The sequence below is a fragment of the Balaenoptera borealis genome (genome assembly GCF_965194805.1).
Source record: "Balaenoptera borealis genome assembly, chromosome: 3".
Lineage (NCBI taxonomy): Eukaryota > Metazoa > Chordata > Mammalia > Artiodactyla > Balaenopteridae > Balaenoptera > Balaenoptera borealis.
The window spans coordinates 9871634-9899281 of NC_138866.1; the positions used below are offsets into that span (position 1 = coordinate 9871634).

Consider the following 27648-nt stretch of genomic DNA (forward strand, 5'->3'; position numbering starts at 1 on the left):
GGGGGGCTGATATGAACACTGAAAAAAAATGAGTCTCTCTCCTTCTGATATCAAATAACCAGTTAGACCCAAATAACCTGTAGCTGCAGTGGCCGCCTTTGTCTCCACCACAGAGAGACTAAAGCAGGAAAGCAGAACTAAGAAAGAATTTTTTTTTTTTTTAAAGAGACAGAGATTTGATGACCATCTTGGGACCTCTGGATCCAGCCAGGCCTGAAGCGCCCCCCTCCACACTTCAGAACTCTCCTTCAGGAGATCCAATAAATGTTCTTTTTTGCTTTAAAGCTGTTTGAATTTCGTCTGTCACCTGCAATCAAAAGGGAACTGATGAATAAAAATGTGGGGAAGAGGGAAGTGAAGGTGCTAGATTTCAGAGTTAAATGGTCTTGGATTCGAATCTCGAGAGCAGCTCACTTAAGCGTCATGTGCCTCAGTTTCCTCATCTAGAGAAGAGTGATAATAATAATAGTATCCACTTTACAGAGTCATTGTGAAGACTAAATGAGATAATCCATGGGAAGCACTGGGCTGCTTTTATTCCATGTCTGTCTTTCCCATCAGACCATTGCCCCCCCCTGAAGGCAGGACCTTGCTGGTCTCATTCCCCGCCCAGGCTCAGCACCTGCTTCTTCACAGCTGTCAGCACCATCGTGCTAATTAAAGGCACCTGTGGCTCCTGTGCCAGCTGCCCCTGGGCAACCACAAACACTGACGCAACTCCAGCCACATTTTGATATCAAAAAATAAAACCTCAGGGAACTATATGCCGAAGAAAGTTAATTCGCAGTATTGCTGTGTTTACTCAAATTTCCTGGAAAAGGCTCCCATTGGTTCATGACTGGGGGGAGGAGACCACCAAATGGTGAAGGCCACTGGCCCCCCTCTAACCATTAACCAGCAGGAAAGCTGGCAAACAAGACTTAGCAGCAGCTGCCCCGCCGGCTTACTGTACACATGACAGGATCCAGGACAGCAGGACCAAGCCAGCAGTTGCAGCCTGAGCCCACTGCAGACCGTGAGTAACAGCTGAGGACTCTCCATGCCCCCCGCTCCCGCCCAGCCTCCAGAACGAAGCCATGACTGTGTCTTGCTCATTTAATTTTTTTTTTTTAATGGGGCATTGAGCATTAGGGCAACAAGCAGTGATAAGAGGCAACCCTGGGGAGGGTTTTTCAGAGTCTGTGGGTTACCCACAGGGGTTTTCATTTCTCCTGGGCTCCTGCCTTGCAGGGACTGACATTGAACTAAGAGCCATTCCCAGCCATCGCATGATGCTCCTAAGGCCAGCCAAACAGCCATAACAGCCTCAGAGATGGAGTCTGAGAGCTGGGATGGATCAGCACAACACAACGCCTCTGCCGGGGACACAGGCAGGAGAGAGCAGTGCCCGGCTGACACAGCACAGACTGTGCATCCTACAGACACACACACCTCCTCCCTCAGTGACCTGGGGCAAGGATCCTGCAGATAGAACGGAACTACCAGCATGACACCACATGGTATGAGGTTTAAATGCGCAGGGCCTAGGACTGTACCTGGGACTGTACCTGGCTTATGGGGGGCATTTGGGAATATAGAACACAGTGGATGTTTACTGCGTGTGTGACTTCAAAACTGAGGGACAAGGAGGACATACATGAAATGAAATTCATGGATAATATTGATACTCTGCATTTTTGCGTTGCTGGGTACTTTTCGGAGAGCTGTTTCACTCTAGAGAAAGGCAGAACAGCATGGCACAGGCTCCAAAGTCAGACGGCAGGGCTTGGAATTTCAGCTTTTACTCCCTGGGCCTCAGTTTTCTCATCTGTACAATGGGCCCAGGATGACCCATGAAGTGAGGTCACTAAAGAAAGCACTGATAACAGCTGTGACTGATATTCACAAAAGTCTTATGAGGTGGGTAGAGTTTTAATCCCCATCTTGGAGGATTAACACAGGAGGGGATGAGGCACAAAATCTCAGAGACGGCAGGAAGAGAAGGGAAGGGAAAAGAACTTCTATTGGGGGCAAGCCCATCTCGTTCCAGGCTGTGAACTGCATGGGGTCCTTGCCCAAGAAGGGACCAAAGAGGTGGAGGTGTGGAGGTGGCTAGAGGTGAAGCAAAGATTTCACTACAGTCTGATGGGGGCAGTGACAGAGAGAAGCACAGAGGAGGGCTTCCTGGAGGAGGTGACCCAGGACCTGCGTGCCAAAGGACAAGAGGGAGTGAGCCAGGCATGACAAGGAGGGGATGGGCCGACAGAGTGGAGCCACATGGTGCAGGACTGGAACAGGCCCATCTTTGTCCCCAGCTCTCAGGCCAGAGCCGGGCTCTGCAAACATTGGGGAATGGAATGACCTCCCTAGCCTGACCCGGGCAGAGGGATGAAAGTCTGATATGTGCTGGGAGGACACTCCAAGACACCCAGTGTTGCTGTGACTGAGACTTCAAGAGGCCAGATTTGAGGCTGGGGGTGGTGCTGTCACCAGGGACTGGGCATGAGGACTCCCTGGGCCACGTCAGTGAGGATCAACCCTGCCTGCAGGCAATGGGAGTCACTGAAAGCTTTTCTGCAGGAGAATGGCCCATCCGCTTGATCTTGGAAAGATGCCCTAGTTGCAGAGGAAAGAAAGGTTGGCAGGAGGTGAGCAGGAGGCAAGGAGAACAGGTGGGGGCGGGGAAGAGGCGACTGGGAGAGATGCCAAGCCCCGAACTTGGGCTGTGTCCTGAGACTGAAGAAGCGAAGACAAACCCCAGAAATTTAGAAGGTAAATGGGCCAGGCCCGGGGCGGGTATTATTATCAACTCTATTTTATGCCAAGGAAACGGGCAGAGTTTTAAACAGTGCACCCATGTCACCTAGGTCATAAATAACAATGCTGAGATCCTCATTTGACTTGGTCTGCCACAAAGCTCAGGGAAAAGGAGAACTGTCTGTAAAGCCAGGCGGCTGGGGAGGGAGGGGGCAGGGCGTCAGGGCTGTTATCAAAGCCAAGAAGCAAGGAATTTGCTTGTTTTTCTACCACGTGGAGGGAGACAGGCGGGGAGGGTTGGAGGAGGGCTGAGGGAGGTCAGGGGTGTGTTTGCACCCCGCTCTCATGAGGTTCTGGGTTTGGAGCAGGCCAGGGCTTCCCACACGCAACGTGCACGCATTCTCCTGGGACTGGTTTTACTGCGGGTTCCCAGCCCCCTCCAGCATGACTAGTCCCGTAGGTGGGGTGGTGCAGGGGAAACAGCTTCTCCTATAAGCATCCCTTCTTTATGGGGATACAGGGGGTTCCATAAAGCTCAGAGCTTGGAACCACTGGCCTTGCAGACAGAGTGTCCACTTACCGATTCTGACCCTGGCTGCATTTTTTGAATTGCTCTTATCAAACACTTTTCATGGCTTATAATTAATTTTTTATTGTGGTAAGATATACAAAGATTGAGCATTTCAACCAGGTTTAAGTGTACAGTTCTCTGGTATTAAGTACATTCACATTGTTGTGAAACCATCACCACTATTCGTCTCCAGGACTTTTTCATCATCCCAGACTGAAACTCTACCCATTAAACCCTAACTCCCCATTTCCCCTGCCCCCAGCCTCTGTTAACCACTATTCTACTTTCTGTTTCTATGAATTTTTTGCTCTAGGGCTCTCATGTGAGTGGAATCACACAATATTTGTCTTTTGTGACTGGCATATTTCACTTAGCATAATGTCTTCAATGTTCATTCATCCATGCTGTAGCATGTATCAGAATTTCATTTTTTTGAAGGCTGAATAGTATTCAACCGCAGGCATATACCACTGTGAAATATGGAAAAAAATACGTACTGATCTCTGCCCCTGGTTCCTGGTGCAGAGCTCCTAAAACCCTTGTCATTTCCTAAGTGATAAGAACATTAGAAGCGTCTCTTTTTCTAATATTTTTTTTTCTAATATTTTTTCTAATATTTGGTCTTTGACCCTGCTTCCTGAGGCAGAGCTCCAAGATCCCTTGGAATTTCCTGGGTGACTGCAGTGTCCTTTGCTCTAATGAGGCAACTCTGGGTGAGCTCCTGGATGACTTCAGGATGGGGGAGTGTCACCAGAAAGACATGATTGGAACTTATTTTCTCCCATTCTGTGGGTTTTCTTTTCGTTTTGTTGATGATTTCCTGTGCTATGCAAAAGGTTTTAAGTTTAATTCGGTCCTATTTGTTTATTTTTGTTTTTATTTTCATACTCTAGGAGGTGGATCAGAAAAGATCTTGCTGCAATTTATGTCAGAGAGGGTTCTGCCCATGTTTTCCTCTAAGAGTTTTATAGTATCCAGCCTTACATTTAGGTCTTTAATCCATTTTGAGTTTATTTTTGTATGGTGTTAGGGAGTGTTCTAATTTCATTCTTTTACATGTAGCTGTCCAGTTTTCCCAGCACCACTTATTGAAGAGACTGTCTTTTCTCCATTGTATATTCTTGCCTCCTTTGTCATAGATTAATTGACCATAGGTGCATGAGTTTAACTCTGGGCTTTCTATCCTGTTCCACTTATCTTTTTGTTTTTTCTATTTTTGTGCCAGTACCATACTGTTTTGATGACTGTAGCTTTGTAGTATAGTCTGAAGTCAGGGAGTGTATACCTCCCACTCCCCCACCCTTATATTTCCTCTTTCCCCTTCCCGCTGGTAACCACTAGTTTGTTCTCTGTGAGTCGGCTTTTTTATTATATTCACTAATTTGTTATATTTTTTAGATTCCACATATAAGTGGTATCATACAGTATTTGTCTTTCTCTGACTTATTTCACTTAGCATAATGCCCTCCAAGTTTACAGGATGGATTTTTCTATTTCTGCAAAATACATCATGGGATTTTGATAAGAATTGCATTGAACCTATAGATTTCTTTGGGTAGTTTTGACATCTTACATATTACATCCTCCAATCCATGAACACAGGATGTCTTTCTATTTACTTATATCTTCTTTAATTTCTTTCAGCAACGTTTTGCAGTTCCCAGTGTACAAGTCTTTCACCTCCTTGGTTAACTCAACTCCTAGGTATTTTATTCTTTTAAATTTTTTTATAAATGGAATTGTTTCCTTAATTTCTTTTTCAGATTGCTCATTGTTAGTATATGGAAACAGAACTGATTTTTGTGTTGATTTTGTATCCCACTTATTTGTTGAATTTATTGGTTCTCATAAGTTTTTTGTTGTCTTTAGGGTTTTCTATGTATAAGATCGTGTTGCCTGTGAACAGAGATAATTTTACTTCTTCCTTTCCAATTTGAATGCATTTTATTTCTTTGGCTTGCCTAATTCCTCTGGCTAGAATTTCCAATACTGTGTTAAATAGAAGAGGCAAAAGCAGGCATCCTGTCTTGTTCTGAATCTGAGATAAAAAGCTTTCAGTCTTTCACCATTGAGTAGGATGTTAGCTGTGGGCTTTTCATATATGGCTTTTATTATGCTGAAGAAGTTTCCTTCTACTCCCAGTTTGTTGAGTGTTTTTAACATGAAAGGGGATGTTGAATTTTGTCAAATGCTTTTACTGCATCAATTGAGATGATCATATGATTATTTTCCTTCATTCTTTTAATGTGGTATTTACATTGATCAATTTCTGTATGTAGAACCATCCTTGCATTCCAGGAATAAATCCCACTTGGTCATAGTGTAAAATCCTTTTAGTACACTGCTGAATTCTATTTGCTAGCATTTTGTTGAGGATTTTTGCATCAATGTTCATAAGTAATATTTGTCTGTAGTTTTCTTTTCTTATGGTGTCTTTGGCTTTGGTATGAGGGCAAAGAATGAGTTAGGAAGTGTTCTCTCCTCTTTAATTTTTTTGAAGGAGTTTGAGGAGGATTTGTGTGAATTCTTCTTTAAATGTTTGGTAGAATTCAAAACTGAAGCCACGTGATCCCGGACTTTTCTTTTTTGGGAGGTTTTCAATTACTGATTCAATTTCCTACTTATAGGTCTATTCAGATATTCTATTTCTTTGAGGTTTAATTTTGGCATGTTTTGTGTTTCTATAAATTTTCCATTTCATCTAGGTTATCCAATTTGTTGGTGTGTCATTTTCAATTTTTTCATAGTATCTCAGAATTTTTTAAAATTTCTGTAGAATAGGTAGTAATGCCCCTACTTTCATTTCTGATTTTAGTTATTTGAGACGTCTCTTTTTCTTACTCAGTCTAGCTAAAGGCTTGTCAATTTTGTTAATCTCTTTGAAGATGACATTATATTATATTATATTATGTTATAATTATATCATGTTATATTATTATATTATGTTACCTTACTATATAATACTATATTGATTAGATATATTATATTTTGGTTTCATTGATTTTCTCTCCTTTTTCTATTTTCTATTTATTTGTCTGGGCTTTAATCTTTATTGTTTTCTTTCTTCTGCTAGCTGCACTCTCCTTTGGTGTCTCTTTACATGGAATATCTTTTTCCATCCTTTCACTGTCATATCTGTGCCTTTGGATCTAAAATGAGTCTTCTGTAGTGTGCATATAGTTGTTTCTTTTTTTAACCCATTCTGTCAATCTCTTTTGATTGGAGAATTGTATCCATTTACATTAAAGTAATTACTCATATGGAGGGACTACTCTATCATTTTTCTATTTGTTTTCTGTATGCCTTATAGTTTTTTTGTCCTTTATTTCCTGCACTACTGTCTTCTTTTGTGTTTAGTTGATTTTTTGTAGTGAAACATCTTAATTCCCTTCTCACTTCCTTTCGTGCATACTCTATGACTATTTTCTTTCTGGTTATCATGGAAATTACATTTAACATCCTAACGTTATAACACTCTCATTTGAATTTATGCCAGATAAACTTCAGTAGCATACAAAAATCGCTCCTATATAGCTCCATTCCCACATCCTTTCAGTTAAGTCACAAATTAAATCTTTATTCATTGTGGGTCCCAAAACATATATGAATAATTACTTTTTTATGCATTAGTCTTTTAAATCATATAGAAAATAAAAAGTGGAATTACAAACCAAAACCATAATAATACTAGCTTTGATACTTGTTCATATATTTACCTTTAGCAGAGATCTTTATTTCTTCTTACAGATTCTATTTACTTTCTGGTGTTCTTTCATTTTAACCAGAAGTACTGCCTTTAGCATTTCTCGTAGGAGAGGTCTAGTGGTAATGAACTCCCTCAGCTTTTGTTTATCCGGGAATGTCTTAATTTCTCCCTCACTTTTGAAGGACAGTTTTGCCTGATATAGTATTATTCGTGGTGGATAGTGTTTTCTTTCAGTACTTTGAATATATCAACTGGGTGGATATTTAACCTTTCTGAGCTTCCACTTCTGCCTACCTGAAATCAAAATAATCATATATACTTTATTGTTGGTGAGGCAAAATTTTGGAAACTTGGTAGGTATTTGATAAATCATAGCAGGTGTAATTCATACTTTCAGGTGAGGAAATTGAGGCCCAGAGTCCTGACTTGCCCCAGGTCACACAGCCAATGTAGAAGAAGAAATTGGGGCTTGAGGGGGGGTCTTCCATGGGGTCTTCTGCCTACTGCTCACCATACCCCACTGCCTCGGAGGCCCCACATCATCTAATGAGCATTTCTGATTTTCCAGGGCCTGGCCATCCTGAACAATGCTGTTCACCCTGTACATCTGTCTCCTCTGGCTGTCTACCAGTGGGCTCTGGACCATCCAGGCTAAGGACCCTGACACTGACATGAGCATGAGGAACCCTCACCGGCACTTGGCTCCAAACAACGTTGACTTTGCCTTTACCCTGTATAAGCACTTAGTGGCCTCAGCTCCGGGCAAGAATGTCTTCATCTCCCCTGTGAGCATCTCCACAGCCTTGGCTATGCTGTCCCTGGGCGCCAGAGGCTACACACGGGAGCAGCTTCTCCAAGGCCTGGGCTTCAACCTCACTGAGATGTCCGAAGCTGAGATCCACCAGGGCTTCCGGCATCTCCACCACCTCCTCAGGGAGTCAAACACCACCTTGGAAATGACCATGGGCAATGCCATGTTCCTTGACCACAGCCTGGAACTTCTGGAGTCATTCTCAGCAGACACCAAGCACTACTATGAGTTGGAGGCCTTGACTGCAGATTTCCAGGACTGGGCAGGAGCCAGCAGACAAATCAACGAGTATATCAAAAATAAGACGCAAGGGAAAATTGTGGACTTGTTCTCGGAGCAAGATAGCTCAGCCATGCTCATCCTGGTCAACTACATCTTCTTTAAAGGTACCCCTCACCCATCCCATTCTGACAAGGCCCCATCTACTATCGCCAAGGATAGTAAAAGCCATCAAAAGTAAGGGCGTACTCTTGATACTATTAGAAAGGTGAAATTATATCATCCTTACCAAGGATCAAAATGACACCCAGTAGAGCAACTTGCCCGAGCCCTTGCAGGTTGTTTCAAGGCCCAAACATGTAACCATGAACAGTCTGGCTGCCTAGTGGTCTACAAATATTGGCCAAGTTCTGGCTGTGAGTCAGGCACTTGGTCAGAGGCTGGAAATAGAGCCTAGAACCAGACAGACACAGCCGCCACCCTCAGGAACTTCCAGACGGCCCCTAAGCCTTCCTGCACGCACTTCCCGAGCCAGCCCCAGCCAAGACCCCTCTCAGCCAAACCACAGCCCCACCTCACCAGTTCGGAGCAAAGATTTCCAAAATGCCTGTCCATAAAAATCACCACGGAGACCTGTTAAAATTACAGATTCCAGAGCCCACACCAGATCTACTAGAGCAAAACTGATGCAAGAATGTCCTAGAATGTGTATTTTTAACAAGGCCCCCCTTCCCCAATCGTTTTGACGAGCAGGTAGTTTGGGGATATATTATCCTCGAGAATGAAATCTACAGTCCTTAGTCTACAGCAGTGGTCCTCAACCCAGGGTGATTCCCACCCCCATCCACCCTGAGGGGCATTTGGCAATGTCTAGAGACACTGAGTTGTAACAACTGGGGGTGGGGTGGGGTGTGCCACTGGCATCTTGTGGGTAGAGGCCAAGGAGAATGCTCAACGTCCTACAATGCACAGAACAGCCCCCCCACAGTGATATCTGCCTCCAAATGGCTAGAGTCCCAAGGTTGAGAAATCATCTGCTTCTTCTGCCTTCTCCAGACTCAGGTCTCAACATTTTCCCCTATACAAGTTCCCAGTACACAGCAGACACACACACACACACACACACACACACAATATCCAATCACACCAAATTCCTTTCATGTCTTTGAGCATGACTATCCCCATGGAAGTCTGTATTAGTTCCCTATTGCCACTGTAACAAATTGCCACAAACTTGGTGGCTTAAAACAGCAGCAATTTATTACCTTACAATTCTGTAGGTCAGAAGTCCAAAATGGGCCACTCTGGGTTAAAGTCAAGGTGATGCCAGAGTGTGTTCCTTCTGGAGGCTCTAAGGGAGGATCTGTTCCCTGCCTTTTCCAGCCTGTAGAAGCTACCTGCATTCCTTGGCTTGAGGCCCCCTTCCCTCTTCAGAGCTAGTAATCGCATTGCTTTGACCTCTACTTCCATCACGTCTCCTTTCTGACTCTGACCCTCCTGCCATCCTCTTCTACTTTTAAAGATGCTTGTGATTACAGTGGGCCCACCTGGATAATCCAGAAACTTCTCCTTAACTCAAAGTCAGTTGATTAGCAGCCTTAATTTCCTCTTGCCACGTAACATAACATATTCACAGGTTGCAAGGATTAGGACATCCTTGGGGCGGGGGGGCATTCTGCCTGACACAAGGCCCATGCCCATTCTGTCCCCTGAGAACCTCCCTCAACTTGTCTGACTGCCTAAAACTTCTACCCACCCTTTAAATCTTGGCTCAAAAGTCACCACCTCCGTGAAGCCTCCCCTGATTCTCTCCAGCAAATCTTTGTCTCTCATACACATCCTCTGCAGTTTGCCCACACCCAATTTTAATAAGCATCTTGTTAGAACGTGTAAACCTGGACCCAAGTGGTTCAGTTTCAATTAAGTAGTCATATACAAAGAAGTGCAGGTAAAACAGCAAAAAAAAAAAAAAGTATAATATTTAATGTGTCTCTCAACAACATAAAGATTATCCCATATGCCCATTTCTCTCCTCCCCAGCTCTCCTCAGGGCCCCCCATTAGCCAACTGAACCCCTTCCCTCCCCCAGATCTTTATTACCTGGACAGGCTTAGCATCTTGGTGAGCCGTCCTCCTGCCTCTTGGTCTTTCTCTGTCTATTCTCCAGCACAAGTCTGGGAACCCACCTGGCTAAGGCCTCTCTTCTTGGATGGTAGTGAGGGTGAGAGACTGACCAGCAAAGGCAGCATTTTCTTTTTTCTCCCGCTTTACTGAGATATAAATGACTTATCATGTAAGCTTAAGGTATACAATGGGATGATTTGATATATATGTATATATATGGTGAGATGATTACCCAGATAAGGTTAGTTAACACGTCCATCACCTCACAGTTACCTTTGTGTGTTGGGGCCGGGGGGTGAGGATTTTTAATATCTGCTCTCTCAGCAACTTTTAGGTACATGATACAGTATTATTAACTGTAGTACCATGCTGTGCATTAGATTCCCCAGAACTTATTCATCTTATAACTGGAAGTTTGTACCTTTGACCACCTTTACCCATTTCTCTGAGCCTCCTACCCCATCATTCTTTTCTCTGTTTCTATAAATTCTGTATTTTTAGATTCCATATGTAAGTGAGGGCATACAATGTTTGTCTTTCTCTGTCTGCCTTATTTCACGTAGCATAATGCCTTCAAGGTTCATCCATGTTGCTGCAAATGGCAGGATTCTCTTCTTTTTATGGCTGAGTAATATTCCAGTTGGGGTGTGTGTGTGTGTGTGTGTGTGTGTGTGTGTGTGTGTGTATGTATACACACACTTTTCTTTATCCATTCATCTATTGATGGACACTTAGATTGTTTCCACATCTTGGCTATTGTGAATAATGCTGCAATGAACATGGGAGTGCAGATATCTCTTCAGTATAGTGGGTTCATTTCCTTCTGATATATACCTAGAAGTGGAATTGCTGGAGCATATGGTAGTTCTATTTTTAATTTTTTGAGGAACCTCCATACTGTTCTCCATAATGGCTGCACCAATTTACATTCCCACCAACAGTGCACAAGGATTCCCTTTTCTTCACATCCTTGCTGGCACTTGTTTTCTCTTTTCTTTTTGATAATAGCCATTCTGATAGGTGTGAAGTGATATTGTGGTTTTAATTTGCATTTCCTTGATGATTCGTGATTTTGAGCACCTTTTCTTGTACTTTTTGGCCATTTGTATATTTCTTTCGAAAAAAAATCTATTCAAGTCCTCTGCCCATTTTTTAATTTGATTATTTGGGGCTTTTTTTTTTTTTGCTATTGAGGTTGTATGAGTTCCTTATATATTTTTGGATATTACCCCCTTATCAAATGTATGTTTTGCAAATATTTTCTTCCATTCCATAGGTTGCCTTTTTACTTTATTGATTGTATCCTTTGCTGTGCAGAAGCTTTTTAGTTTGAGGTGATCCCACTTGTTTGTTTTTCCCTCTGTTGCTTATGCCTTTGGTGTCATATTCAAAAAAAAAAAATCATAGCTAAGACTAATATCAAAGAGTTCCTTTTTCCCTACATTTTCATCTAGGAGTTTTATGGTTTCAGGTCATATGTTTAAGTCTTTAACATATTTCAAGTTAGTTTTTGTCAATGATGTAAGATAGGGGTCCAGTTTCATTCTTTTGCATGTGAATATCCAGTTTTCTCAGCACCATTTATTGAAGAGATTATCTTTTCCCCACTCAGTATTCTTGGTTCCCCTGTCATGTCTTAGTTGACTATATATGGGAGGGGTTATATCTAGGCTTTCAATTCTGTTCCATTGGTCTACGTGTCTGTCCCTATGCCTGTACCATACTGTTTGATTACTATAGCTTTATAATACAGTTTGAAATCAGGAGGTGTGATGCCTCCAGCTATGTTCTGTCTCAAGATGGCTTTGGCTATTTAAGATCTTCTGTGGTCCCACACAAAAGGCAGTATTCTTTACACCTGACCCTGGGGGGCCAAGGAGTCCAGAATGTTTGTCCGGAAATGTTTCTGGATGCTCCCATGAATTCTCCAGGCCATCTCTCCCACTAGACTATTCACTCTTGTGCATGGCATCCTCATCTCTTTGGGAGGTCCAGTGCATTTGCATAGTGCTTGGCAAATGGAAGTAACTCCAAAGTGGTTGCATAGAGGTTCTGGTCACACAGCCTGGGGAGAAGAGCACAGAAAACCCAGAGAGAGAGAGGGCCCTCCTGAGCCTGCGACGAGCCTGAGCGGGGGCTGGCAGGACAGGGGCTGGCAGGGTATCATTTGGTGCACGGCTTTGCTCTCACAGTTTCTAAGCATTCTCATGACCACAGCGGGGCTGAGTTGATGGGAAACAGTAGCTCCTGGTAATAAAATCTGAGAGGATTTGAACATTTGAATGCAGGAACAGACATTGACAGGAGTGTGGGCTGCCTGTTTGTACACAGATTTTCTGTGATCAGGCAAAGCTAATTAACAAGCCCTGTTTAAGCTGAGAGATACTCTGAAATGTTTCCAGCACGCCAGGATAATAAATAGAAATGAAGAATGGTGTGGCTCTCATCACTAAACTTAGGACATGTACAGTGTCCCTGGCATGTTCCTTACTCAGTGGACTGTCTTGACATCTGTTTTTTTGGAGAACATTAGAAATACTGTTAAAAGATTTTCCAGGGACTCATCCTTGCTCTCTCCAATTTCCCTTCATAAATTCTTAGGTTTCTCTACCATAAGTTCTCCTAACTCAAGAATTTTCAACAAAAAAAAATCCCTTAAAGTAGAGGTTAGATCCCATTCTGTATTTGGTTTTCTGCCAAACTAGATATATGTTATACTTGCTTCTAGAAAAGAAATAGTAAAAAGCACAAAGCAAACTTCTAAGGATGAAAAACCTAGCACTGAAAAATTTTTTATCTACATTTTTTGGTTGTGAGTTGGACAAGTTAGTCACAAAGCACTCCCCCCTTCAATTCTGAGGACCCCAGACTTCCTTTAGAAGATGGTTTGAGAACCCGCAAATTATCTCACTTGCTGTGAGACAGCCTCAGTCATTAGGGATGGACCAGGCACAGCCCCTGGGTCTCCAGGTGCCACATCCATTGATCTTTTCCCTACATCCTCCGGCCACTGCCCATGGTCACCCTTAGTAACCCTTCCAGGGGGTTGAGGCTGGCTCAGAACCAAGAGTTCTGGCTTCGTGGTCCAGAGATCCCACAGGCAGAGGGATAGAGAAATGTCTGCTTGTGGCTATGCTCTGGCCACCTTCAGGCAGCCTCAGTTGGGAAACAGTGACCCCACAAGGGCTTCTGGGCTGGAGGTCAAGGGCAGCCAGGACACTCGGGACCTACTGGACTCAGGGTCCTCAGTCATCTCCAGACCTGGGGAGACTTAACCTAGAGCAGATGAGGCCCTGGTGAGACTCAATCCATGTCTAAATATCCAAAGATCTATCACCAATAAGAGGACTCCGGAATAAACTCAAGGGCCAAAGAGGCTCAGTCGCAAGCATTACAATCAGGCAGGCTTTGGCTTCATCTAAGGAGCAGTTTCCTTCCCTTCAGCATTGACCAGTAGTGGAAAGTCCCATCTGTTAGGTAGTGAGTTCCCCATCACAAGGGGAACAAATGTTGCATAATGACATCATGGAACGCGGTGGAGTGGAGTCGAGTCTAACTGTGGTGGGAATCTGTAACCTTGAAGGACTCATCTCGCCCTGATTCTGCCTCTGGGAAATGTACTGTGGCCCTCAGGGGCACTCGGGAGGCGAGGAGCCTCCTGCAAGAAAGCGGGTACATTTGACTGGGCGGCCAAACTGCCTGCTGGGCTTCTGTCGCCACACATCAGGGGGTGGGGATGGAATGGACGCTTGGTTCCCCAGCACCACCTCCAAAGCCCTCCAGTCCGGAAGCCACTCCAGGGCGGGGCAACAAGGCCAAGTCCGGCTTACTGAATCCTACTCCCAAATCCTAGGGCCAGCATTCTCTGCTCTCTCCCTCTTTCCATTTTTAGAAGTCAGTCTCAGACATCGTGCTAATCCTCAAGCCTTCGCAAAGGGTGGAGGATGGAACAGGCTTTAAACCTCTGGGAATTTCATATCTTAGCAAATTCCAGCAGCTCTGGTGGGGACCTTCCAGGTTGAGGGAGGCCACTGTGTAACTTGCTTGGCGGTCACCCCTGGCCCTCTGCTGCCACCCAAGTTGCGTTTTCCTCCTGCTCTCACAGGTCTGTCTCCTCCCCTCCCCCTCCCCCTCCCCCCTCTTCCCAGGCACGTGGGCACACTCCTTCAACCCGGAAAGCACCAGGGAAGATAACTTCTACGTGAATGAGACGACCACGGTGAAGGTGCCCATGATGTTCCAGTCGAGCACCATCAAGTACCTGAACGACTCGGTGCTCCCCTGCCAGCTGGTACAGCTGGACTACACGGGCAACGAGACCGTCTTCTTTGTCCTCCCGGTCAAGGGGAAGATGGACACGGTCATTGCCATGCTGAGCCGGGACACCATTCAGAGGTGGTCCAAGTCCCTGACGAACAGGTAAGCCCTCCAGCCAGCTGTGTTGATTTCTGCAGTTGGACGTGTTCCCAGAAAGTGGGGCAAGTGGAAAAGGGGTGCACCTGGCCATCCTTCCTCCCCGCCAGACTCGCCTTCCAGGGCTCATTATTTTCCTGTCTGCTGGGTTCTCTGATCTAGAGGTCACACTTATTTATCTTTCTGTCGATTAACACTGAGCTATTGATGCTCCGGGGCATTCCACAAAGTGAGGTCCTCCCTCCCCAGCAGGTTGATAGTCACCCTCTGTATTATCACATCTTTCATCTTTTTCTTAAACTGAATTCACCCATCACCCAGCCCGCACTGCTCCATTTTATTATCTTGCTTACCTGAGACCAAGCACCGCTAAAGATTCCTGGGAGACCATAAAAAGATATAATGAAAATGACCACTGTATGACAACTGTAATGACCCTGGAACCAACGCAAAGCCTACAAATGGTTAAGTCACTCAGGGACTCTAATGTTTCGTCCATCAATCAATCAGTAAATAAGAAAGTAAGGACATAAGTACGTAATAAACTCATTTTCCCAGGAACCTCTGAGCTAGAGGGAAATCAAAATTATAGTCAAGCTTGTGTCCAGCTCTGATCCTCACATTGGAGGAGGGGGCAGGTGCTCTCGAGAAGATGGTCCTCACTCTTGGGAGATTAGAGTTCCGTCTGTGAAGGAGCCAACCAACATGGGAGCTGGGTGGCGGGGTGCAGACTCACAGGGAAGAGGGCTGTAGGGGAAGGAGCCGGCACTTGGATCTAGCGTTGCTCAGGAAGCCTCGTGGGCCAGGCACCATGTCATTCATTCATTCATTCATTCAATATATATATGGAAGCAATTGCTATGTACCATGCACTAGGCTAAGCAGAAGGGATGCACTCTAGAGCAGAAAACGGATTCTGGTGGAATTAATAGTGGTACAATGTCATAAGCTCTGTCAGAGCAAGACAGGGAAGGAGATGCATAATGTGTACAATTTGAGGGAGGGTGGGACGCCGGACTCTCACCCAGGGGAATGGAGAAGGGGCTGCAGAACAGATCGCTTTCACTTTGAACTGTGCCTTAAGCCTGAGTAGAAGTTCAGTCAGTGGCAACCTCCCCGAGAGTATGCATGGAAGAGGAAATGGCACCAGTCAAGTCAGGGAGGCCATCTGCCAGCTTTTCAGGTCAACCGTCCCACGCCACCTCACTCCCACCCCTCGAAGGGAACCTGTAATTCAGATACAGTGCCACCAGCTAGTGACAATGTGCCGTGATTCAAATTCTGAACCCTAGTGTGTTGAAAATAAGGCGAAGGACACCCCTTCTCTTTACTCCAAAAATAATCCCTTCACTAAAATACTTAAACAACATTAGTCAGTAACAGGTACCATTTTCTTCTAGATTTTTTTAAAAAACATTCAAGGTAAAACTTTGCACCTTTAGATTTTTTAAAAAAATATTCAAGGTAAAACTTTGCACCTTTAGATTTTTTTAAAAAACATTCAAGGTAAAACTTTGCACCTAAATACTTAAACAACATTAGTCAGTAACACATACCATTTTCTTCTAGATTTTTTTTTAAAACATTCAAGGTAAAACTTTGCACCTTTAGACATCATGAGTTCTCTCCTTCATCCCAACGCTGTGGCCTACGGCTCCTCATCTGCACGCTTGCGCGGCCCCTTCTCCCTCCTCACCCCTCCCAGCGCCACCACGCCCTTCCCCACCAGGCTTTCCAGTGCATCCGAGCTCAGCATCCTTCGGGGCCCAGATGGCACCCCACCTCCCGCCGGCAGCCTCTGGGTCCCACTCACGGGGCGCTCTCGCCAGAGCCTTCCTCCCAGCCCCCTTGCTCCGCCGTCACCTAGCTGCTGCCCGCGCAGGTCGTGGGGCAGCTCTCCGAGTTGGGGCGATGGGGCTCCGAGTTAACTAGTCCTGGTTTCTTCACGGTCCTGCTGCTTCCCAGCGATGTGACTTTGGGGGAATTCCTCAGTTTTTTTTGAGTTTCAGTCTCTCAATCTGGAAGTTAAAGATGTTGATTCCAAGGCTGTGTGTGCCTGCGCGGATTAGACGAGATAAAGGAGGTCAGCAAGGTCAGCCAAATGCTGGGTATGGGTCGGCCTCCCTTACCTTCTGTTGCCATTTCCCATCTAGAGAAGTCACATGTCCCACTGGCCTTGGATTCCTCCTCACTTCCCCCGGGTTGCCAGCCCCCAGACCTCCCCAGAGCAGCTTGTGCTCAAGTACAAAGGTCTCATGCCTTCCCTCCACCCTCTGGAGAGCCGGTGCCCTATCACTGACTTCAGGGTTCAGGCATCTTCTCTCTCCCTTGCTGTGTAGATGAGGACTAGCACAGAGAGGGACAGGACTTGGCTAAAGACACACAGCATTAGCGGCATGGCTGGGGCTAGGACCCCTGCTCCCAGCCGCATGTTCCCTCCACTCCTCCACTTCTGCCAGGGGGTGCTTGGGGGACCACAGGACTTCTTGTTTTTTCTTTTTTTTAATTGAAGTATAATTGATTTACAATACTGTGTTAGTTTCAGGTGTACAGCAAAGTGATTCTGTTATATATATATATCCTTTTTTTCATTCTTTTCCATTATAGGTTATTACAAGATAATGAATATAGTTCCCTGTGCTTGTTCCCCATAAATCCTTGTTGTTTATCTATTTTATATATGGTAGTGTGTATCTGTTAATCCCATACTCCTACTTTATCCCTCCCGCCTCTTCCCTTTGGTAGCTATGTTTGTTTGTTTTCTATGTCTGTGTGTCTCTTTCTGCCTTGTAAATGAGTTCATTTGTATTATTTTTTAGATTCTACATATAAGTGATATCATATAACATTTGTCTTTCGCTGTCTGACTTAATGCACTTAGTATATTCTCTAGGTCCAAGCATATTGCTGCAAATGGCATGGCTGAGTAATATTCCATTGTGTGTGTGTGTGTGTATATATATATATATATATATATATATATATATATATATATATACCACATCTTCTTTATCCATTCATCTGTTGATGGATATTTAGGTTGCTTTCATGTCTTGGCTATTGTAAATAGTGCTGCTGTGAACATTGGGGTGCATGTATCTTTTTTGAATTAGAGTTTTCATCTTTTCTGGATATATGCCCAGGAGTGGGATTGCTGGATCATACAGTAATTCTATTTTTAGTTTTTTAAGGAACCTCCATACTGTTTTCCATAGTGGCTGCACCAACTTACATTCCCACCAACAGTGTAGGAGGGTTCCCTTTTCTCCACACCCTCTCCAGCATTTATTATTTGTAGACTTTTTAGTGATGGCCATTCTGACTGGTGTAAGGTGATGCCTCATTGTAGTTTTGACTTGCATTTCTCTAATAATTAGTGATGTTGAGCATCTTTTCACGTGCCTCTTGGCCATTTGTATGTCTTCTTTGGAGAAATGTCTATTTAGGTCTTCTCCCCATTTTTTGATTGGGTTGTTTAGTTTTTTGATATTGAGTTGCTTGACCTGTTTGTATATTTTGGAAATTAAGCCCTTGTCGGTAGCATCATTTGCAAATATTTTCTCCAGTCCATAGTTGTCTTTTTGTTTTGTTTATGGTTATAAACACTGTGCAAAAGCTTATACGTTTGATTCAGTTCCATTTGTTTATTTTTGCTTTTATTTCTTTTGCCCACAAGGACTTCTTTAGGTATTCTTTGCTTCAGTGTCTGGTAGTTTAGCTGGATCAGGTGGAATCAGCTCAAAGAAAGAGCTGAGAAGAAAGGACTTTGCAATCCAGAGGCCCAGAGAGGAAGATGCGTGTGTGATGGAGGGAGAGGCAGATCCTGCTTCTTGCTCTGTTCCTTCCCCTGTCCCGAAAGAGCAGGTCTGGCTGGGAGGCAGGGTCTGGAGGGATCACAGGGGAAACGGGAATCTGGCAGGCCGGGCCCAGCCCTGGGCAAGTCTAACCCCATCTGCTTACCCCGAGCAGCCTGGTGGACCTGTACATCCCGAAGATCTCCATCTCCGGAGGCTACAACCTCGGGGGCATCATGGGGGACATGGGCATTGCAGACTTGCTCAACAACCGGACACATTTCTCAGGCATCACCCAAGAGGCCCTGCCGAAGGTGTCAAAGGTAGGGGTCTCTAGAGCCCGTCCTTCTTTTCCCCCCAAATTCACAATACAAATAATAATAAGCAACATGGAGCCCATTTATGAATAGGCTTCTAGGCCCCAGGCTGAGAGGTCTTGTCCAAGCCCCTAGTTTTACAACAGGCTAAATGGAAGCTCAGCAAGAACTTGATATCCCCAAGGTCACACAGGAAGCTAGTGACAAGGGAGCACCACAGCTCAGGCATCCACCATTCTGCCAGGCCACACAGAGGGGGCCGCTGTAGAAGACAAAGTCATCATGGCAGGACTGTGAGGAGCCCCCAGGAAAAAGGAAACGTCGCATGAGATCACACTGAATGTTCTATCCAATGATGTTCTTTATCTCCATCCTTCAGCTCTATGTTCTGTTATTCATTCATTCAGAAAATATTTACTGAACATGTTCTATGTGCCCCACACTGTGCTAGACACTGGGTATGCCTCAGACGTGGCCCTGCCCTCACAGGATCTTACAGTCCTGTGGGTGACAAAACAGGAGAGGGAACAGGAGAAAGCTGTGGTGGCAGCAGCCCCCTCCCTCGTGCACACAGACTTTGACCATCGTGATGTCGGCACACAGTATGTGCTCAATAAAAAGCCTGTGTGTGTGAAGAACTCAATCAAATAGCTACCTCCTTACGATGTGGGTGTTACCCTAGTTTCTCAGGTCACAGGGCTAGTAGATAGCCTGACATTTGACTCAAAACCTCATATTCCCAGAACACGCTGCAGGGGTTCCTAGCCCGGCTGAGCTTCTCCGTAGCCTGTTTACAGAGCACTCTGAGCCTCTGCTTCCCTGCTGCTCCATCAATGAGAGTCCTGTCCCATAGGTGTTGTTATTTAATCAGCCAGTTCTGATCTTTCCAAGGCTTTTGATGCAAGCTACTCAAGCGTTTTACTGACTTGAGAATATCTTCTAATTTTGATCATAACAAAGGATGTTTCAGCAGGCAAAGATGACCCTTTTCCCTACAGAGTGGGCACAAGCATTTTGCATAAATTGAACCCTCTCAAGTACTGGCAGAGCGGAGAGGGAGCGAGGTGTCCCCCCACCAGCCCAGGACCCGGTAAGGGGAGCCCGATATGGATGCCGAAGTCCAGTTTCAGCCCCAAGTCCCTTGCTCTCCATGGGTCGGCTCCAGCTGCCCACTCTCTAGGGAGGAAGTCTAAGTGTGGCCTGGGTTCCGGAGGTGGACAGACCCCAGCGCTAGTCCTGGGGCTGCCACGTAGATGAGGAGCCAGCAAGTGACCTTCTCTGAGCCTCAGCTTCGCCATCCAGAAAACTGAGGGTGGGAGGAGTCGAAGCGAAGAGGCTGGGAAAGCTCCGCCCACGCAGCAGGTGCTCACCCTCCACGCTCTGTCCGTTCCCACCAGGTGGTCCATAAGGCCACGCTGCAACTGGATGAGAGGGGCGTGGAGGCAGCCGCCCGCACCCAGGTCCACCGGAACTCGGCGCCTGAGCCTCTCACAATCCGCTTCGACCGGCCCTTCGTTGTCATGATCTTCGACGACTTCACGTGGAGCAGCCTCTTCCTGGGCAAGGTTGTGAATCCGACCTAAGGGGACGCCCCCAGGAGCCACAGCGCGTCTGACTCGGGCACCAGGGACCCCACAGAAAGGAGTGAGAGGTTCCCCTCTTGTAATAAATAACTGTCGTTGCGACTGGTGACAAGTGTGGTTGAAGGAGAAGAGTGGGACGATTGATAGAACTTGAATAACATCAATGTAATATTGTACCAGTGTAATTGTCTAGTTTTGATCATTGTCCTAGGGTTATGTGATGTATGGAAGCACAGTGAAAGGTATATGGAAACACTATTATTTTTGCAAATTTTTGTACGTTTGAAATTATTTCCAAGTAAGAACTTGAAAAGAAGGAATCACACAAGCCAAAACACAACAGAAAAAAAAAACACAAAACCACACACACACACGCACACACAACAGAAAGATGTTTTTAAAGCGCTAGGGTGGAAATGTCATATCTTTCAAAAAGCAAAAAACAAACAAAAAAATCCTTCAAAAATGAAGGCAAAATAAAGTTTGGTTTTTTTTTTTCAGACAAACAAGAGCTGAGGAGGCTTATCATCTTCACTAAAGACTTTTTTTAAGTAGTTCTTTATGGAGAAACAAGATGATTCTAGATGGACACACAAAAGAATGAAGAGCCCTGGAAAGAGTAAATATGTGGTCAAAGATAAAATATTTTAAAATATATTTAAAGTATAATTAACTGTTTAAAGCAAAAATAGTTATCGATTTATTGCTTTTCGACTCCAAATCCTCCCTTCATTGCTGCTCTGCAAAAACCAATCTGGACCTTTTTAAATAGCTTTAGTGTGCCCCTGGGCATGATATTAAACTTTGTCAATAGAGGGCGCTAGAGAAAGATCGCAGGAGGAAGAGACCTTATTCTCACAGTTCAGGACAAAAAGCATTAAATGAGATAAAAGAGAACCAGATGGATAGATAGATAAATAGATTACATAGGTGATAGGAAGACGATAAATAGATGGATGGATATATAGATAGATATAGATCGATTATAGATAGAAAATAGATGATATATAGATAATTAGATGATAGATATAGCATATATCTTGAGAGAAAGGAATTGAGCGATACTTCCTTAAATATACATATTTATATGTTTCTAAAGTCAGCATCTTAATAACAAAACACTAAATACATTCCCACTGCTGTAAGACAAGGCTACTCATTATATTCACTACCATTTCACATAGTCCTGGGGGTATTAGACAAAGCAATTAAACAAGAGAAAGTAGCGGCATAGAATTGTAAACTCTCTCTATTTGCAGATGACATGTAATATACTTGCATAACCCTAGCAAATCAATGATAAAACAAACTCAAACAATAAAGATTTCAGCAAGGTACCAGAATATAGAATTAACATGCAAAAGCAATGCCTCATATACACAAGCAACAAGCAGTTAAAACACATAATGGAAGAGAAAACCCAATCACAACCAAAAGGATATAACACTTAGAAATAAACAAGAAATGTGCAGAATCTATATAGAGAAAACTATAAAATATTCCTTAAAGATGCAAAATTAGACTTGAACAAATGCAAAGATATTCCTTCTTGAATAAGATGCTCAACATCATCTAGATATCAGTTTTCCCTAAATTAATTTATCAATTTAATTGTATTCCAATAAAAATACTAGCAATTTCTTTTTCTGGAGATAGACAAGATAATACCAAAGTCCATACAGAAAAACAAACATGCAAGAGTAGCTGGAAAACACTGAAAAGAAAAAGATGTCAGGGACAGGGGGTGGGGAAGATAGGGGACTGGCCCGACCAGATGTTAAAGCATACGGCACAGATACTTTAATTAAATCTATGGTACTCGTATATGAATAGATAGGCAGACCAATGAAATAGGTTAGAAAGTCTGGCAATAGACTCAAGTACAAATGGAAATTTAATATTTGATAAAGGAAGACTTTTAAATAAATGTTATTGGGACAACTGGATAGCCATTTGAAAAACAGAAAGGGTAAAATTAGACCCATTCTTCACACCATACTTAAGAATAAACTAAGAATCAGAGATCTAAATGAAAAAAAAAAAAAACTATACAAGTACTAGAAGAAAACATGGGTAAATTCCTCTATAATTTAGGTGTAGAAGAAGGTTTTCCAACCATGACTCAAAGTCCAGATGAAATTTTTAAAAGAATTGAGAAATTTGACTACATAAAAATATTTTTTTACTTGCGTGGTAAAAATTCATAAGCAAAGTCAACAGAGGTGAAAACCTGAAAGAAGATATTTGCAAGGTATGTCACTGATAGAGCTAATATCCTTAATATGTGGTGTTTAAACATATGAAAATACGTTTCACTTCACTGAATAATAAAAAATGCAACTGAAAACTACACTGAGATACCATTTCCTATCCATCAGATTGGCAAAAATATGAAAGCTTCACAGGACACTCTACTGGTTGTGTGGAAACAATCATTCTCATGGGTTGCTAGTGGGAGTGCTGATGGGTCCTTGTAAAAAGAAACACAGGAAGGATAAACTAGAAACTAATTAAATGGTTACCTGCAAGGGAAGGGGGAGGACAGAGTGGAAGAGATGGGGGGTGGGGAATAGCACTTTTCTTCATGGAACTTTTTGTATGGTTTAGACTTTTAGAATAATGTTAATGTTCTATATACTCAAAAATAAAATTAAATGAACAAATGAGGAAAGCCCTAAAACCAAGTGAAAAGAAAACAAATGAATTCAAACCTATTTCAAATGGATAATATAACTATTCTGAAGAGGAGAAAAAGAATTAACCCACGGAAATTTTCAACACGATGCTTGGAAAATATGCCTCTAGTTTTAAGAATACAAGACTGCAGGGGCTTCCCTGGTGGCGCAGTGGTTAAGAATCCGCCTGCCAATGCAGGGGACATGGGTTCGAGCCCTGGTCCAGGAAGATCCCGCATGCCACGGAGCAACTAAGCCCATGCGCCATAACTACTGAGCCCACGAGCCACAACTACTGAAGCCCACGCACCTAGAGCCCGTGCTCTGCAACAAGAGAAGCCGCCACAAGGAGAAGCCCATGCACTGCCACGAAGAGTACCCCCGCTCACCACAACTAGAGAAAGCCCACGCACAGAAACGAAGACCCAACGCAGCCAAAAATTAATTAATTAATTTTTTTAAAGAAAGAATACAAGACTGCAAACAATCTTGAAGGACTCTTTTCAGGTTCGTTTTTCATCATGGGATGAGGATAGCAAACGTGACGTTATTTATATGATTTGTAGGACTGAGCAAGAAGAGATACAAACACAGAATGAGGGAAGCAAGGAAGAATCCTGTGGGGTAGCACATGAATTGGAGGGATAAAATCATGGTTTCTAGTACATTTTTAAAATATGTGTATGCCTGGGACAATTTGAATGTCTAAATAAATACATACATACAAAACATATACATATATATAGTAAGAACAGTTATGGATTAAAATGCATTGAATAAAATCAAGAGTTCATGAATCCATACCAATAATGCTGATAAATAAATATGAAAGGAACGATGGATTTAGAGTATCATCGTAAGTACTGATTCAGGCAGGAATAGTCAATGGATGCTAAATCTGAGGGCATGGGGAATTTGATGAAAAACAAGATATTTAAATTAGTTTCAAAGTATCTCCTCAGCAGTGACTTATTACAAAGGGAGAAATGGTAGCTATATATTGGAGAAACAGACATCATCTCAACCAAGGCATTAAAATTAACATCACCATTTAGGGACAAAGAGACATCGTGTGCCTCTGGATGTGACACTCTAAGAAGGAGCCAACATCGTTTCTATGATATTCCTTCCAAAAATGTATAATCTGAGGCTAATCATGGGGATACATCAGACCAACCTGAATTGAGAGAACTGGTAAAATTTCAAAATGTCAACATAATAAGAGACAAACAAAGGGCTGAAGAACTGTTCCAGATTCAAGGAAACTAAGGAGACATAGCTCCAAATGCATACATGGTCCTGGAGGGACCCTATGCTAAAAATAAAAATGCCGCAAAGGACATGAGCGGGGCAGTTGACAAAACTGGAACATGATTGTAGCTTCAGGTAGTGTAACAATATTAAATTTCTTGGATTTGAGAAGTTGATACTATTGATATTTACATAAGAGAATATTCTTGTTCTTGGGATTACCTTATCATCTCAAATGGTTCAGAATAAGATAGCACGTGTGTGCGTGCATGCATACACACACCTTGCACCTGTGCATACATATATAGATATGGGTATATAGAGAGAAGAGAATTGTAAAACGTGGAAAATGCTTCAAAATTAGTGAATCTGGGTAAAGGGTTATAGAATTTCTGTGTAACTACTCTTGCAGTTTTACTTCAAGTTTGAAATTATTTAAAAATAATTTTTTTAAGTTAAAAACTGAAATAAATAAATAAATGACCTGCAGCACAAAAGAAAAATAGGGAAAGGACATAACCTCCCAAGTAGAAGGACCATCTTAGTGAAAACCTGCTGTCACACTAGGTGGTTAACTGCCTTGGGAACCAGAGGTCCAGGTTCAAATTCAAGCTCTGTGTTCTTGAACAAGTTAACTGACCTCTCTGAGCATCTGTTTCTTTATACCCACTAAAGAAAACTAATTATCATGTCCCTCTCACTCAAAGGGCCCATCTCAAGGAAAGAAAGCTTTGTTAGGTGCTAACTAGTCAAACCCCTAGTTATCCAGAAGTTATCCCCACCTCGCCGACCAGTGCCCTGAGCACATCTTCTCAGGGCAACCGTAGCGAACCTGCCTGGGCCATCAGCTTTGCACCGCTGGGGCCAGAAGGGATCAATTAGCAATCTTGTTAGGTGTCACTGCAGCCGGGTGAGCCAGGGTGGAGGAAGCCTGGAGCAGGAGCAGGGAATCAGAAGGCCCATGGGGGGCACTTCCCTGGTGGTCCAGTGGTAAAGAATCCACCTTCCATTGCAGGGGACACAGTTCGATCCCTGGTTGGGGAACTAAGATCCCACATGCCACGGGGCAACTAAGCCTGTGTGCCACAACTACTGAGCCTGCGTGCCTTAATGAGAGAGCCCGCGTGCTGCAAACTACAGAGCCCACGCACCCTGGAGCCTGCCCACCACCACTAGAGAGAGAAAACCCACACACCACAACTAGAGAGAAGCCCGTGCCAGTGAAGGGCACGCATGCTGCAACGAAGATCCCGCGAGTCACACCTAAGACCCCACGCAACCAAAAATAAAATAAAAATAAACAACATAAAATAAAAGTAAATTACAAAAAAGCAGGCCCATGGGGAAGGGAGAGAGAGAGGCCGCTTGGCCACCAGCGAGCCATTTGTCCCACACGTGTGTGTCGCAAGGATTTGAGAGGTTTTTGCTTTTCTACCTCTGCGCCTCAGACCCGCCCAAGCTTTCCTCCTGATCTCATCCACGCCGAGCAAACCAACTGCAGTTGTCTCTGTGTCCTGATTTCTCTCTGTTTCTCTGTTTCCTGGCCTCATTCTGCTAATAACTAGCCCTAGTTGTTTTTCAGACATTTAGCCCCTTGGGTCCCAGGACAAATTTGCTTCAGAAACCCCTGGATCTCGCCCTCCGGGGTGGCTTTTGGAAGCATTGTGCTTCCTGCCTGCAGGGAGTTCTGGGAAGGACTGTACTGTCTCCTCTGAGGTGACTCTGGTCAACACACACTAAGATCCTATCAGATCTTTCCCAATCTCTCTCTACACAGGCTGGTGACGAGCTGAAATCAAATGCAAACGGGAAGTCAGGTGGCCTGGTTCTATTCTGGCACCAAAACGGGCAGGAAGGGCCTTAATGGTTGTGGGCCTGCAACTCCTCCTCTGTCAAGTCCAAATCCAGGGTCTGGGCTTACCTGTGGGGTTCATTCTGGCTCTAAAATCATAGACAGATACCATTCATTAGCTCTTCCTACCAGGTACCAAGCTCTTTACAGGCACTACTTCATTTAAACCTCACGACAGTCCTAACAGCTCTGCCCCGGCAGCCCCATTTTACAGATCAGGAAACTGAGGCAAGAAGAGGTTAAGGAGCTTGTTCAGGGTCACACAGCTGGTGAAAGAACTCACAGTACAGGGGCAGGCATTGAGCTTGACCTGCTGGGAGCAGTGCAGGGCACATCCTTGCTGAAGGTAGAGAACTTCTGAGCCACCCTTCCTGGGAGCCAGGACCCACCTCCTTAGAAACAGTGTTACCCACTGACTTCCTGGTTCTTGGGTGCTGCTGAGATACTCATGGGCCCGAGGCACAGTTTTGGCCATTTTATGGAAAATGAAAAGCAAGTTCAGAGAGGTTAGGTTACATTCCCAAGGTCCGGCAGCTAGGAATTTGAAGGACCTGGAATTCAAGCCCAGGGTGTCTGACAGGCCCTTACACTCTTTCCAACGCATTCTGCTGCCTTCCTTTTAAAGATCCATTTCTGAAATCCTGGCAGCAGTTTTAAAATCATCCCAGATGGTCAAATGCTCTACGATGACTTTTATGGCACCTCTGAAGCCCCCATGAACGCCGTGCTCCACAGCCCCCATGCTCACTGGTTCCTCCCAGACATTTGGCCGAGCTGACACTCCCCCAGCCGGGAGGAAGCAGCCCCTGCCTCCTGGCTGCCCGCTCCAGCCACCACTCAGCTGCAGAACTCCAGGGATGCGAAGGCAAAGCTGACTCTGAGCTAGTGGGTAGAAGGGCCCCTGGGCTGAGCAGCTGGAGTTTGTCAGGCTGAGCAAGTTGGAGCTTGTCTCCCCCTGACATTTCAAGGAAAAAATTGACGGCAGGCGCTGAGAGGAACTAAGCTCTGCCTCAGTAAAAAGATAAGATGACCACATCTTTCATTCTGGAGGTCAAGGAAACCTCCCCGAATGCACATGCACAGAAAAGTTTCTCAAGGGTCAAAAAGGGAGGGGGCGCTATCCCATAATATGTGTGTCCATCTCCCAGAGACCCTCGTGCTGGAATCCATCTTGGCTAAAAGATGCACGCGCATATTGCATAAGTCCCTGGGTCAGATCAGATATGGGAAATGAAGCAAGATGATTGGCCGAAGGAAAACAAAGACCCAGAAGACGGCCCCTGTGTAAGCGATTTAAACAACCACTTTAGCACTCCTCATTAGTGAGGTCGCCCATACCCTTCTCTGGGTGTGTAGCTTTGCTTTGCTTCCGTCTTAAATAAACTGCTTCCCTGTGTGCTCTCCCACACGTGCTGTGCTTCTAATAAACTCTGCGCCTGTTTTACAGCCTCGGTCTTTTTGTAAAATTCTTGTCTTCAAAGAAGACAAGAGCCAGGGCTCTGCTCCTAGCCACTAGCCCCTGGTGGTCTAGCAGTTAGGATTCCTGGTTTTCACCCAGGTGGCCCAGGTTCAATTCCTGGGCAGGGAACTAAGATC

At 44.3% G+C, this 27648-nt stretch overlaps 1 protein-coding gene across 5 annotated transcripts; it reads left to right on the top strand.

Annotated features, from left to right (window-relative positions):
* Nucleotides 1–599: 599 nt before the first annotated feature.
* SERPINA6 (serpin family A member 6) lies at nucleotides 600–26802 on the top strand. Of its 5 annotated transcripts, none has more exons than XM_082384573.1 (6): nucleotides 600–1015; nucleotides 1231–1499; nucleotides 7582–8210; nucleotides 14316–14586; nucleotides 18550–18697; nucleotides 20089–26802. In XM_082384573.1, the coding sequence occupies exons 3-6, from the start codon at nucleotides 7601–7603 to the stop codon at nucleotides 20272–20274; spliced, it is 1215 nt and encodes a 404-aa protein (XP_082240699.1). In that variant the 5' UTR covers nucleotides 600–1015; nucleotides 1231–1499; nucleotides 7582–7600; the 3' UTR covers nucleotides 20275–26802. The 5 variants fall into 5 exon arrangements, with proteins under 5 accessions (XP_082240699.1, XP_082240702.1, XP_082240698.1 ...); XM_082384576.1 differs by lacking the exon at nucleotides 1231–1499 and having other exon boundaries at nucleotides 20089–20256; nucleotides 20776–26802; XM_082384572.1 differs by lacking the exon at nucleotides 1231–1499.
* Nucleotides 26803–27648: the final 846 nt, after the last annotated feature.